At 36.2% G+C, this 15,564-nt stretch overlaps 1 protein-coding gene across 11 annotated transcripts in view; it reads right to left on the reverse strand.

Annotated features, from left to right (window-relative positions):
• Nucleotides 1-15,564, reverse strand: part of CEP128 (centrosomal protein 128) — a 344,130-nt gene that overhangs the window by 183,671 nt on the left and 144,895 nt on the right. For all 11 annotated transcript variants that reach the window (XR_004968369.1, XM_036314524.1, XM_036314495.1 and 8 more), the window contains one exon: nucleotides 1,875-2,051. Coding sequence is in view for 10 of the 11 variants with exons in the window: in XM_036314524.1 (XP_036170417.1) it covers nucleotides 1,875-2,051 (177 nt within the window). In the remaining variant the exon portion in view is untranslated. The remainder of the gene's footprint in view (nucleotides 1-1,874; nucleotides 2,052-15,564) is intronic.

The following is a 15,564-nucleotide window of genomic DNA, read 5'->3' on the forward strand; positions in this document are numbered from 1 at the left end:
TCCAAATGTTTCCATTTTTATATCTCTACTTGACCAAAAACAAGTTGTCCTGACATAAATACTTAAATATAGAATAAACATTTCCTTGGTAATATATGATTCTTTTTGATGCAATTAGGATTTCAAGGTCACACATCCTTTAAATATATGTAAACACAACAAATATTATACAAATATAGCAGCATTAGACAATAAAATATAAATAAACCAGCATGATAGCAGGCCCTATAACAAGACTAAAAGAGTTAGTTTTCCTCAAAAGCCAATTACTGCTCATATTTGGCTCACAGTCCTCTTAAACTGACATCTGATTTGTTTCAAAAATGTACAGATAAATACATATCATAGAAATTCCACCAACTCCACCAAATTCTAACAGTTGAAATATTTTTGTTAGTCAAATCCTAAAACACCTTCTACTTCACAAGTAGAATTATAGTTTTATTTTCTTTAAAACACCACTTAAGAAAACCAAGAAAAAAAATGGTAAGGAAAAAAATGGGGAAAGTACTATAAAATGGAACAGTTACTGTATATGAGGAAAAGGATGAATGACAAAAGAAACACCTGAAGAGGATTTTTAAAAAGCCCTATGCCTGATCCTATAATTTTAGTAATATCATATCATCAAATGAACTAAATACAGTGGTAAATGATAGCTTGTCAATGCTCTCTGTATGTAATATAGCAGTACTGGAACCTAGAGTTAATAAGAAGTGCTTACCTTGAAGAAATTAAGAACACCCATGATTACTTCTGTTTTTATTGATCATTTCACTAGGACTATAAATTGAATTGCAATCAATATCCCATTTTAAAGATAGAAAAGCTAAATTAAATATACTTTGTTTAAATGGGGAAGGCAAATAGCATAGTGGTTACTTGATTAAGCTCCAGAGTTAGACTCCCAAGGTTTTTAGTCCTAGTTTTAGTATTTAACTAGATATATGGCCAGAGGCAAGTTACTTAACCCCTCCAAGTCTTGCTTTCTCTTTGTCAAAAAAATGGATTTAATCAGAGTACCTATAGGACTGGGTGGTTTTAGGGATAAGGGAGAGATTACATACAACATACTTACCACAGTTCCTGTAATGTAACTAGTGCTCAATAGATATTGGCCAGTAGTATACCAACAACAACAAAAATGGCCTGTGAAAATGAAAAATTCAAAATCCAGTCCTCTTGACCCAACTATGCATTTTAGCCAGAACTGCTGCCTCTCTTGTAAGACATTTTCTTTTAATGTGAGACAGACAATTCAATGGAATCACAGCACATGTTCTCTCACCGGAACTGTGCAATAGATACAGTACCTCATTCCAAAAAATGCAAGATGTTATTTTCTTTCATAAAACTTTCTCAAACAAAAATGTAAATACCATGTAACCATACATTAAAATCTTATTATAGTTATACTAGAGGCCTGGTGCAGTGGGGTCCCTCAGCCTGGTGTGTGCCCTCTCACAATTCGGGACCCCTTGGGGGATGTTGGAGAGCTGGTTTCGGCCCCATCACCACAGGCCAAGCAGAGGGACCCCACCAGTGCACAAATCCATGCACCGGGCCGGTTTCGGCCTGATCCCCACAGGCCAGGCTGAAGGACCCCACTGGCCTCTAGTATGTATATAAGATCTTTGGTTAATCTCTTCCTGCCCTACTCCCTTCCCCATTCCCTCTGAGATTCATCAGTCTGTTCCATGTTTCCATGCTGCTGGTTTCTGCTCCTGCGTTGAACGTCTGCCCCCTGGTGATCAGTGTGTGTCATAGCAACTGGACGGTTGGTCGGTCGGCCAATCGGCCAATGGTTGCTTAGGCTTTTAGATATACAGATATAAGGAAACTAAGTGAAAGGTACAATGAGAACTCATAATTACTTTGAATTTCTCCATCGAGTCCCTGGAGAAGGTCTTACAAGCTGCATCAATTTCCTTCCCTATTACACTAAGAATGGATTCTTGTTCAGTCTCCAGACAAAGAAGTTGATCCTTGAGCTGCAATCTGGCCTCTTCCATCCTCCTTAAGTGCTCTTCTTCATTGCTTATATGTTTCTCCTAAAGCATTCATAAATAAAAACAATTATTAAGTGGAGGCAAGAAACACCTGTAATATCCAAACAACCAACTGAAATAAGTGCATTAGAAAACAGATCTAATTCTGTCAGTCCCTTTACTGGAATAAAACCTTCTGCCTAATCATTAACTGAGGTCAACTTATAAAGAATTCATAAGTAGGGCATTGGGAGAACTGGTAGTGGATAACTGACAAAGAAAATTATAGTTAATCTGCAACCAAAAGTAAAAGTTGAAAAAAATCCCTTATCATTTAATAATTTAATATCATTAATGGTCAGATTAAAAGCTGATACTATACCTGACTCTGGACTACCAAAAATTTAGTAAAACACTACAAAATGCAAAATGTCAAATAAGATCATGTCAGCTTTTTCATTTAAGAAAAAAAATGTGTTATAATCTTTATGTCATCAAAACATTTTTTAAAAGTTTAAGTTTTCAAATGCAGTCATACTCCATAATTGCTTCGAGTCATAAAAATTTGATAAAAGCAAGATGGAGCTACTTTTCAAGTAAGCAAATAGTATATTTAATAAAAAGGATTTCTAAGGAGTCCTTTAAGAGATTACAAGGACTTGGGGGCCCCCTGTAGGCAGAACAATTTTCAATCATGATTACACAATTTCATTACCAGGGAAATTCAAGTTGTAATGCACAAGGCTTGGAAGGGAAAAAAACAGACTCACTAAAATTGTAAGTGTAAATGGTGGACAAAAAGTCATGATGCTGGCTGGTTTTGCCTTCAGGCATTCCATAACAGCCTAATCATCTTTACCTACCCTAATAAACATAACACAAGCAGGAAGATTATGTGGTCAGCAAACCCAGCTTGAATTGAAAATAACAAAGAGATGTTTTCAATGAAAAATAAAGAGGAAAGTAGAATGATATTTTAGCAGAATAATAACACATATTTCCTTTAAATTCAACTTTTATTGTTTAATATATTTTTATTGATTTCAGGAAGGAAGGGAGAGGGAGAGAGAAATAGAAACATCAATGATGACAGAGAATAATTGATCAGCTGCCTCCTGCATGCCCCACACTGGGGATAAAGCCCACAAACCAGGCATGTGCCCTGACAGGGAATCAAACTGTGACCTCCTGGCTCATAGGTCGGAGTCACTCTTGAGCCACACCAGCCACCAAGCAATTCAACTTACTTTTTAAAATAAATGAAACACCCTCTGCCCCAAAGAACAGTCCCTTCACAACTTGTCTTCTGCCCTTCTCTCCAGCCTCATCACCCTCTTTTCCATCCTCTCATACTTTAACCTCTTGCAGCTTCTCAAATATGCCTACATGTGTCTCTTCCGATCAATCTGATGTGTTCAACACTACTTCAAGTTGCACTATTTCAAATGGAACTGGTAGCCAAGAGACAGCATTTGTCTTGAGTACATCATCCTGGTCTAGACTTCAACTTTGTAAACTTAGGAACTGGATTTTTTTTTTTTTTGTACTCTAAGTTGAGTCAACTTTTAGCAGTAGAGTAACATTAAATTTACAAGAGACTAATGTGCAAACTAGAATGCCACTCAATTAACTACATTAATTTACAATGAGGACCATAACTGCCATATGGAACAGAATGCTCATGTCAGCATAACCAATACATTTTCTCCCTGTAGACCAGTCTAGATGAAAAGGCATATGCTACAGAATGTTACTTAATAAACAAGAAATAACAGCCTTGCATGTCCATCTACAGTGTTTGGATGGAGACTGCCCAAATACATCTCCCTAACTTTCTGCTTTGTCCTCATTCGGATCCGGACACGCACTCCCTCCTCATTAATATGGCATTTCTTTATATATATGGATATCTTGACCTCATCTGGGAGCCCTTCTGAAAAATTAGCATCCTGTCTCTGAATAGTATTTGATGATTTTGTAGTTTACTTACTAGAAAACAACCTACTGTCAAGTCTCTAGGTGAGGATTCTTGCCTTTGTATTGCTGCTACATAACAACAAGGACACACCAAGATCAATGCTATCTCTTGGCTACCAGCTCCTTTTGAAAGAGCACAACTTCAAAGATTTGTATGGGAGGAGCCACATGTGGGTATACCTGCCATCTATACTTCTTATCCTTCAAAGTTTATCCTCAAGATGCCTTTCTTTCTTAATCACCCAATATAAAATGTTTCCACAACACATAATTCATATTATAGTTTTTAAAAAATGTATCACCCTGTCTTCTTCAATAAACTGCTTATTTCAGGAAACCACAAAACATTTATAATTATCTTTAAATTCCCCAACTTTGCTGCATAAGTGATGTAAACATTTTTTGAAGCTCAAATTCAACACTATAAAGATAATTTCAGCCGAAACCGGTTTGGCTCAGTGGATAGAGCGTCGGCCTGCGGACTGAGAGGTCCCGGGTTCGATTCCGGTCAAGGGCATGTGCCTGGGTTGCGGGCATATCCCCAGTGGGAGGTGTGCAGGAGGCAGCTGATCGATGTTTCTCTCTCATCGATGTTTCTAACTCTCTATCTCTCTCCCTTCCTCTCTGTAAAAAATCAATAAAATATATTTAAAAAAAAAAAAAAAAAAAAAAAAAAAAAAAGATAATTTCAGCCAAGACCGGTTTGGCTCAGTGGATAGAGCATCAGCCTGCAGACTGGAAGGTCCCAGGTTCGATTCCGGTCAAGGGCATGTACCTTGGTTGCGGGCACATCCCCAGTGGGAGGTGTGCAGGAGGCAGCTGGTCGATGTTTCTCTCTCATCGATGTTTCTGACTCTCTGTCTCTCTCCCTTCCTCTCTGTAAAAAAATCAATAAAATATATTTTAAAAAAAGATAATTTCATTAATTACCATGAAGATCTCTACAGTCAGAGGTTACACAGGTGTGCTAGGAGGTTTCCTCTGCACAAGCACAGGTGTGATGTTAGTACCTGAGTTACTGATGTATTTAAAGGACAACTGTTCATAGTCTAAACCAGTGATGGCGAACCTATGACTGGTTTAGACACCTCTGACACGCAAACTCATTTTTTTGGTTGATTTTTCTTTGTTAAATGGCATTTAAATATATAAAATAAATATCAAAAATATAAGTCTTTGTTTTACTATGGTTGCAAATATAAAAAAATTTCTATATGTGACACGGCACCAGAGTTAAGTTAGGTTTTTCAAAATGCTGACATGCCGAGCTCAAAAGGTTCGCCATCACTGGTCTAAACCCAGGCAATTCACAATGGTATTCTAATTGATCTTTCTGTTCTCATTTTTCTCACAGCCATCTTTCTTTTACCAACTGTCACTTTTCTGTTATTTGACTCTTATTAATAAGAAGACAAAACTACTTCCATATTTTGATATCCTTAAAATGTTGATCATGTCAGAAAAAGCCCTATAAATTCAATCTCTTTAGCAAAAACTGAAAATTTCATTATTCAATTTACTGTCTTCCATGAGACAGTTAGCATGTCCTATCTAATCTCCCTTCAAAGTAAAACTCAGAACTATGAACTCAAAAAGAACAGGGGGTTCAACTACCTGTTCTTTCAGAAATCCCTTCTTTTACACATCTGACAGAAGGTGATCCAACCCCTATTTGACCAGCTCAAATTTCAAGGAACCAAACACTTGACAAAACTGTAAAATCTCTCATTAGTCTAAGTGCTATAAGTAAATGAATCCTCCACCCCTACTAAATCTTCTAACACTCCAGGTAAAGATATATGTTTTTTTACTTAACGAGGCTACAGATATGGCCCCTTGCCGGTTCTCTATCCTCAGCATGTGCTCCAGGACTCTACATCTGGAGCTATGTAAGCTGTTCCACTATGTACTTATGCAATTGTTTCATTTATTCACTCATTCAACAAATGTTTATGGAAGGCCTACTATGCTGAGACTTTCTGGGTCTAGGGACAGAATGAATGAGATATATAAGGCCCTTGCCCTCATTGAACCAACAAATATCTCCATTAAATTTCATCAGTTTTGTTTTGTTTGTGACTTGAGAATATCCATTTGTATACTAATGGTGACACCCAATAAATTCACTCTTTCTCTCTGGTTTCATGTTTCAGAAATAGCTCTACCAGTGGAGCAAGCACAGCTACTTCTATGGAAGGGGTAGGAGGGTGACAGGCTGACAGTAATACAGGCATCCTGGCTGATTTGGAGGCATATCTATCTATACATATAAAAGCCTAAGCAACCATTATGACCTGACGGCTAGATAACCCGACGACCAGCCGGTAGCTATGACCAGTCTGACCGGGGGCAGACACTCAATGCAGGAGCTGTCCCCTGGTGGTCAGTGCATTCCCACAGCCAACCTCCCACGGTCCCTCCCCCTAGCCGACCCCAATTGGGACCGGGGAGACAGTCCTCATAGGCTGGGAGGGACCCCACCTGTGCACGAATTTGTGCACCATGCCTCTAGTCGATAAATAAGGGAAGATGATAATATTTAGGCACTGTCATGGCTATTCCCTGGGCTTCCAATGAATTTAATGGGTATAAGAGTTCTACAACAAAAAGCTACCATATTTCTAGAGAACTGGAGGTAGGACAAGGCATTTTAGATACTGTTTAGAATATGGGAAACACGGTTAATCTTTTCAGCACGAATGGATGCAGATACCTGGATCTTGGGACTATAAGGGTCTTCTTTGTGGGGATAGATATAGAAGAAGCTGACCAAAGCAGTTTATATAATCCAAGAAGAGAGATCATCTATATCATGGCTGAAGTTGAATTAGAGAATAAATGTTACAAATGTTACCCTTAATATTACAAATGAGGAAACCAAAGTTCAGACAGACTAAGTAACTTGATTATATTCAAAGAGCCTAAAACCCATGCCCTGAGTTCCCTGACTCCCTGACTGGTGCTGTTTAAAATGCTAGGTCAAAACTGTAAAACTGAACTTTAGAAAGCCAGTATGAAAAACTGAGAAAAGTCATCAGCAGGTTATGTGGAGACTAATGTAGTGCTAAAGTAGAAAGAATAACTAAAAAATTATTTCTGGATGAGCCTTATCATTAGAAAACATAAGACATATTCAAAATAAACCATAAAAAGAGGAAAACACTCATCAAGCACACACAATATCCTAAACTTTTAGGGGCTCTCCATCCACACTAGAGACATACCCTATGTACACATGAAATCTGCTCTTGGCAAATTTTAATTAGTAAGTATACTAACCACACCCTAAGCACGTGTGGTTCCACTGTCCAGACAGCAAGGTTTTAAGAAGCTTCCATTTCAAGACAGGAAAAGCTTGTATTTATTGATATTTACTTCTAAAGGAAATGAAAAATTATACTGCTCATAGTCTCATCACACACACACACACACACACACACACACACACACACACACACAGCTGACTGGCTTGATCAAGAAACCAGTAATTCAAAGGATCAGAAATACTCCTCTAATTCTATATTTGTGGTTCAGCACACTCTTCATAATTCAGAATATTCACTTTCCCAAAGGCTGTACGATTATAAGGAGACATGATCTTAATGCAAATAGAGTAACTTTAATAAAACTAGAGCATGTCCAAAATGTTATCTCCTTGGTAAAAGCTTATGAGATTCCTTTAGTGTCTTAAGATTTCCAGAAAATCTGCTTTATTCCCAATATGGTTATTACATGAAATGAAAACAATTCTTCACACACCTTAACAGAAACATAAAGCACTTACCAAACTAAATAAATCATTCATTTACAATGTTAATGTTTTTCTTTTACAGAAAATGAACTTGAATAACCAAGTGTGGCAATATTTGATACCCAAAGCCATCAGCAGGGGCAGACGGGAAAAGAGGTAAAGAAAGATCAAATAATATGGGGCAGGGCAAAAGTAAGTTTACAGTGGTTCCTATGGAAAATAATACAATACTTAATAAATTATAATACAAGAATAAACTCTGTTTTGCATACTCACAACTGTAAACCTTCTTTTTCTCCACCCTGTAATAAGGTCTGAAATAAAAACTAGCACAATGTAATTCAAAGTTATTGGGAGCATGGCTTGTTGAAACTCTAGACCTGGACATATCACCTAAAAAGTTTTGGGAAAGAGTATTTCTGTAACACAAGATAACTGTATGCCTCAGCCTCAAATCCAGGAGACTAGGATTACAAGGCAAATAATGAAACTATCCTGAACAAAAATTGAATCTGTCTGGAAGCCTTTTATCTGGTTCTCTAAAGAAGGCTCACATTACTTATGCCAACAGAGTTGACTCAGCTGTAAGGAAGTTGAGATATAATATGAAACACCAACGAAAGCAGAAACAGCAGCATGACTCAATGGGAAGGATCTACTATGGATATTACAGAAAACTTAAGAAGAGTTTAATCTGGAAAATTGCCACACTGCAGTTCAAACTGTCTTGCAAAATGGCCAATAAATAAATAACACCTTAAGTGCTGGTCACACCATAACCACTTTTTGCAAACGTACTTTTTAAAAACAGAAGATCTTTTAAGACAGTAGGCTTCTAAAATTCAAAGTATGGCTATTTAACACTTCCATTGGTATCAAAAAGAAACAAAAACAAAAGTAACATAATTCTAAAATCCTATAGTTCTGATCAATTTGAAAGTCCCCATGGATTGTCCTACATATACCCCTTGCCCTCTGTGAACCCAACAATACTGAGGAATAAAGAGGACCAGGAAAGGTCATAAGACTGAATGTTTTTCCTTGTTATAAAAACCCAATAACATGCACCTCCTTTCTTACCCACATGGATGTTATAACAAGACAGAACATCTCAGCTCTTAGGATGGCTAGGTGCCCCCTTTGTGCTCTGGTGGCACTTTATTTGAGCTTCTGCTATACCACTTACTACTATGTGTGTCTTTCATATATGTCCCCTTACCAGACTGTGACTTCCTCAAGGTTAAAAAATCTAATTCTTTTTCATTTAAATATCCCAGCACCTAGTAGAGTATCTTACACATAGAAGGCAGTCAATAAATTTTCTGGAACAGATAAATCCTTTTATTTTCCTCTCATTCCACAAGCATTTTTTGAGTATATTCTCTATATGCCAACCATAGTAGATCCCAACTATGCAATAATTAAAAACAAAACAGAATCTCTGAACTCGACTCTTCATGTTTCAATAAGCTGGTTTTTTTTCAATAAATTAATTAGCAAACTTCTTTTCAGTTTGAGGGCAATCATCTTTTCAGTAGCAGATTACTGTGACTGTCAAGGCAAGCTGATGTCACAAAAGTGAGAGGATTGCCAGGGGTAAGAAGTAATCAGATGCAGAATAAATTCTGAGCACAAAACAAGAAGAGCTGCTGATGAATAAAGTACTGTCCATGTATGAAAGAATAAGGTGGTTCTCTATATGTATTTAGTAAGCAAAATAACATTATAATTAATACTAGAAGACTGGTTTCCTAAAATAAAAATGCTACTATTTTGTGGGTTAAATGTACTCTTCGTCTTCTGAAAGTAGATGCTGAAAGTAGATGCTTTACAGTTTCCTTCAAAGAAGAGAAAGAAGTTACGATTAATAGTATGTGAAGAGTAAGAACTGAGAGCATTGGTAAAATCGTAGAGCTAACAGAAAAAAATGATGATATATTAGAACACTGGATATATGAATTTGATGCATGTTAAACCTTTTGTGTGAAAAGACTTTCCAATCTATAACCTACTTGGTCTTGGGCAGGCTAAGGAAAGTTATCCATAAGAGAGAAACAAAAAATGGAAATTCAAATTTAAATTTCTAACCCCATGTAAGTAAATTATTTTTGCATCAGGCTTTTCAAGATCATTTTCTAGGAGAATATTGAGCAATACAAAGATCATTGGCAGCATAATCAAAAAGGTGTTAGGATATATATTGGATACATTCCTAAAAATTAATATACAAAGTAGGAAACAAAAATATCTCTAAAGGGTATTTATTAAGTTGTAGGACAATTCTGTAATTATGTATTTCTATCAAGTCAAACGCCTGGAAACAGAAATAACATTATTTAAAATAAGCAGTTCTGGTGCCTTTCTATTTCTGAAACAAAATATAGACAAGGAAACAAACAACTAAAGTTTTAAATTATGCATTTGGAATGAACATTGTTTAATTTTCAAAAGAAAAAGGAGTGTATCATTCATCTCCATAGAAATGTTTATAAGCATGCAGCATCTTTAAAAACCACCAGAATTTCTTCCCCTCCTTGTTTTTTACCTAAAAGATGCTTAAGCATGCATTTATTCTTATAAAAGAATATGCTAAGAAAAGTTTAAAAACAAATCTCCAAATAATAAAACCCATGTATACAATAAGCACTTCCTAGCTGTTTTTTTCCTTAAAACTTACAGAATACTGCTTGTTTACCATTAAATGACAAAACAGACCAAATCAACAAGCATTTTAAATAGTAATGAGAGAAAACTCAATGAAAATAAACCTGGACATTCATCTTATGTTCCCTTACAGGGTCCACCAAAGCAAAACAGGAATGCTTAACTTAAGCAAAGTGCTGAAAGATATAATATAGAACTCTTCATGTGGCCTATTCAGTTTAATTCCTATACTAGGGGTATCACTCACAATTTCAAAATTAAATGAAATCAAACTAATAGTTCAGGCTTTTTAAGTGCCCATACAGAACTACTTTCCTCTCAAGCCCTTGTAAGTTATCAACCACTTGGTGAGTTAGGATTAAATGGCAGGCCTCTCAATCAAATTCAAATCAGGAGAAATAAAGACCCAAACGTGAATTTCACTCCTTAAATTCATTTAAAATCAAACTCTTTGATTGTCAATGGTTGGTAGAGAAGTCACTGTCAAAATAACAGAGTTTGAAAATGGCTTTTTCACACCTGCTTCAGTTTGGAAAGTAGAGACCAACTGTACTTCGATTCACCTTTATTTCTTGCCCCTCCCTCTGCATAGCTGTATGTATAACTGCCCACCCTACCTCCCCCCCTCCCCCAACGCGCGCGCGCACACACACACACACACACACACACACACACACACACACACACACTGTATAGTCACTTGACCTTTGCATTCTAAACTTGTTTCTTAGTATCTGGCACAATGTTACATACAATGTTTCATAAGCACTCTGATGTTTCAGTAAATTCTCTGTAGAAGTCAAGGACTACTGAGGACTTAATGACTGCAAGTGGTTCAATTAAAAATGCTTTGTAAATGACAAACACAAAATTTATAAGTGTACCTTTAATTGGACCATTTTTATTATTTTCACTGGGTTTTTTTTTAAGATGACAGAAATCTGACAGGAAATTACTCATAAGATCCTAATTAGTGTTTATTTAGAGTATCTGATTTAAATTTGCCTCCTAATTAATTCGTGGTAGCTACAACTTTGTTCTACTCACACAATTTAAAATGGACGAAGCACCAAAGAGTACAGTCTGTCTAAAAATGGCCTATAGTGTAAACTTTAAAGTAAATGATAGAAGTCAACAGCTCATTTGCTTCTATTCTTTCTTGTTCTCAAGAAAAGAATTTGAAATCAGAGAATTCTGCCTTCTACTATCAAAGAGCTTTTAGAAAAAAATGTGGTTTTGCAAAGTAGTAAACATTTTACAGAACAGACATATGACAATCATATATATTTATCCAAATCATGAAAAATGGCAATCCTAAACAGATGGGCAAATTAGAACTGAAACACTGAACTAAACAACACTGATTCATTTTTTCCTGATCTCTTTTATGTGGCAATATCAGGTTTTAATTAGATTTTTCTAACAAAATCATTGATGACTCCTTCTCCAAAGTTTGTGTCAGGCTAAAAAGAATCCAAGAGTATATGGTAATCTGTTGAATATAATAACCCTAAATTTAAATTCAACATTAAGAGGGCAATGAACAGACACAAATGTGAGTCATTCTACTGGCAATAAATAAAGGGGGAAAATAAAAGGAATTTGTGTTCACATCCTGTTTCCACCACAAGCTATGCAATGTTGTGCAAGTTACAATATACTCTCAACCTCAGTCTCCACCATCTCTAAAAATGGGTGTTATCATTACACTTGCAAATGAGAATAATAATTATCATTTTTCAAAGATCCACATTTTGTACAAGAAAACTATTTCCTAAGTGTTTTTATCCAGCATAGCCATAGCCTTAAAACATGTTGCAAGGTGCCACTTCTCAAATGATTTAAACAAAGGATTCCATGGGAAGGAACCAATATACATTTCTATGAATACTGATGTACTCAACACTTAAGCTCCTATGAACTGCTATAGCCTTGGACATGTCACCATTTGTGGTGTTGAGGTATCTCCTAATTGTTTCATTGTAGTTACTGTCATATCCTGAAAGCACTAATAATAGAAAATAAAGTCCTCTAAAAAGAATTAGGTATAACTATGGAAACAAGTAAGTATTACATAAGATAGCTAAGTATCCCAGATAACCTTCACAATCTATATATTGGCCAGAAATGGTTCTTATAGATTCTGATACAATGGAAAAAATAAGATTGATAAACCTTGAGTCTTTTTCCCATTTATACCAATGGACAACTGGGAGCAATTGGGTAAGTCAATTAACTCTTTGGGCCAAAATTAACTCACCTATAATTAACCCGCCAATATGTTGGGAGTACATATTGTTTAAAGTCCTTGTACACTTTATAAGTACATCGATGACAAATGTTTTAGGAAATAAAACCTCTGTACAACAGTTCAGAGCAACCCTGTAAACTTTGAGATAATGCCTGTTAAAAACAAAAGTTAACACAGACTTTTTTGGGAGGGAGGGCAAAAAACAGAAAGTACTGAAGAATCTTTCAGCATCGCCATGGCTACCTATAACTACAAGGTATGTGTACTCATGTGCCAGCATCTCTTGTAACAGAGAAATTCCACATATGGTTGTGACTACTGGTAGATTGAAGGAGAAAAGTAAAATGAGGAGAGTAGGTATCTAGCCTCTGGCCTTCTCCAGGTTGGGTCTCTAGTGACAAGAAGCATATTCTCATAATTCTGCTTAGAATGAAAACAGTAACAAATACAAATGAGAGTTCCAAATATGGAAAGTATAGAGGATAAAACATCATAGAGGATAAAAATTACTTGAGCCCAGCCAGAGTAGCTCAGTTGGTTGAGTGTCATCCTGTGCATCAAAGGGTTGCTGATTTGATTCCCAATTGGGGCACACACCTGGGTTGTGGTTTCGATCACCAGTCAGGGAGTTTAAAGGTGTACAGAGGGCAACTGATCTCTCTCTCTCTCTCTCTCTCTCTCTCTCTCTCTCTCTCTCTCTTCCTCCCTCCCTCCCTCCCTCCCTCTCGTACTCTGGTGAGGATTTAAAAAAATTCCTTGATCTATAATTTTAAAATAGAGAAAAAAGCAAATAATGTAATCAACAACAAAATAATGCTACATTTGCCAGATAAAATATTGGGTGGCAAATAAACTTGATTTCAAAAAAATGTTCAATGGCATGTAAATTCAGAGTACACAGCTGTGCACAGAGCATGATCCCAAGTGAAGTCTGTGTGTCTGTGTAGAAAAGAACCGTAAAGAGAATTTCACTAAAACACACATTTTTAAAATGCTAGGTGGGAGATTACATGTGAGTTGTTATATTGTCCTACAAAATGCCCTGCATTTTTCACAATGTAATTCTATTGTTTTATAATTTTTAAGTGTTCCCTTTTAAAGACAAAACTATTTTTAAACCTATAATTTCAGAATTTATGAACAGTCAGTAAAATTATATTATTCTTTCACTAATAAATGAAAATAAATGTTTTTATTATGTTTGCATTGGGCTTAGAAAAACAATTTAATGTTTAATATTTTCTTTATACCATTTTTCTCATTGCTTTTATACTTGCCCGAAATACTGTATATATTGTTCATGAAACATCCATAAAAAGTAAGGAGGGAGAGAATATGCAGAGTATAAACAGAATACCTTAACAAATAATGTTTTCTTAATTTTAGGCACCAGCTTTACAAACAATATTATGTAAACATGTTCAAAATTAAAATCAATCCTTCAATACTTATATGACAGAATTACCAGGAAAGCTCTAAAAAAAAAATGGCCAGTGTCATTAATAAACTCATACCTGTTAAGGAAGTATTTTTTAATTAAATCAGATATGTGCCTGTATAGATAAGACATTTAAAACCTTTAGTATGTCAATTTTGATGACTTGCTGAGCAAAAATGATTTAATTATACACTAACTCTTTCAATGATTCCCAGATTCCAGTAAAACCAATAAAAATATATTTCTGATAGAATAAAAAACAACATTATGAGTTTTGAGGTAAGTGCCAGAAGAATATAAAGTTTAATATTAATAAGATCATTTTAGAACAATAGAAGAAACCAAACAATTTTCCTTTAAAATTTTAAGCAAAAGGTATAATAAATTTTAATGATACTATAAATGGAATAAAATTCTATCTGTACCCTTTCATGAGAGCTTTTTCTCTGGTAAGAAGCTCATAATAAAGTCTTAACTGCATATGTAAAAATTCTGTGGGTTGCACAATTCTTGTTATCTTTGTCATGTAAAATTGAAAAATAACATTTGATGCTAAAGCAAAATCAGACGTTGGTAAAAATGTATTTTAGTACCACATATCACCACTGAATACATGAGAAAATTATGCTAAAGCTGGTTATTTGGTACATATATATATGGACAGCATCTTCTACTACTAATTAAGGCTGCCGGTACTAATGCTGTAATATGAATTTTGATTCAATTTTAACACTTCTTAGTTTACCAAGTAAAAACATGACAATAAACAAAGACCTAAACCAAAGTACTCAGTCAAATTAAATTAGTAGCAACACGTTTAAAAAAAAGGGGGAAGTGTGTGTCAGTGGCATAAGTAGCATCACATATTTATGTTAGGGATGGGCCTGCAAGAATAAGGCTTTGTTAAGTAAACAAGAAAGGCTTCCCTTTTGATTACAGCAGAGGGCCATCACAAACCCCTTCAACCCACAAGGCCCCATTTATTAAGATCATTGCATTGCTCAGACAGATCTTTGGGCTATAAGTCCTAAGGCCTTTTTTCACTGAAAATGTATTTTTATCTAGTGTGCTTGTTTTTATTCCCCCCAGTCAGGCCAACACACACACACACACACACACACACACACACACACACACAGAATATATATATACACAAAATTCATGCACGGGTGTGTGTGTGTGTGTGTGTGTGTGTGTGTGTGTGTGTGTCCCTCAGCCCAGCCTGCACCCTCTCCAATCTAGGACCCCTCAAGGGATATCTGACTGCCCATTTAGGCCCAATCCCAGCGGGCAGTAGGACATCCCTCTCACAAGCCAGGACTGCTGGCTCCCAAATGCTCGCCGGCCAGCCTGCCTGATTGTCCCTAACCGCTTCTGCCTGACAGCCTGATCACCCCCTAACCACTCCCCTGCCAGCCTGATTGAAACCTAACTGCTCCCCTGCTGGCCCATTTGCCCTTAACTGCCCTCCCCTGCTGGCCCAATTGCCCTCCCC

Source organism: Myotis myotis, unplaced genomic scaffold, assembly GCF_014108235.1.
Source record: "Myotis myotis isolate mMyoMyo1 unplaced genomic scaffold, mMyoMyo1.p scaffold_m19_p_1, whole genome shotgun sequence".
In the NCBI taxonomy this organism is placed as follows: domain Eukaryota; kingdom Metazoa; phylum Chordata; class Mammalia; order Chiroptera; family Vespertilionidae; genus Myotis; species Myotis myotis.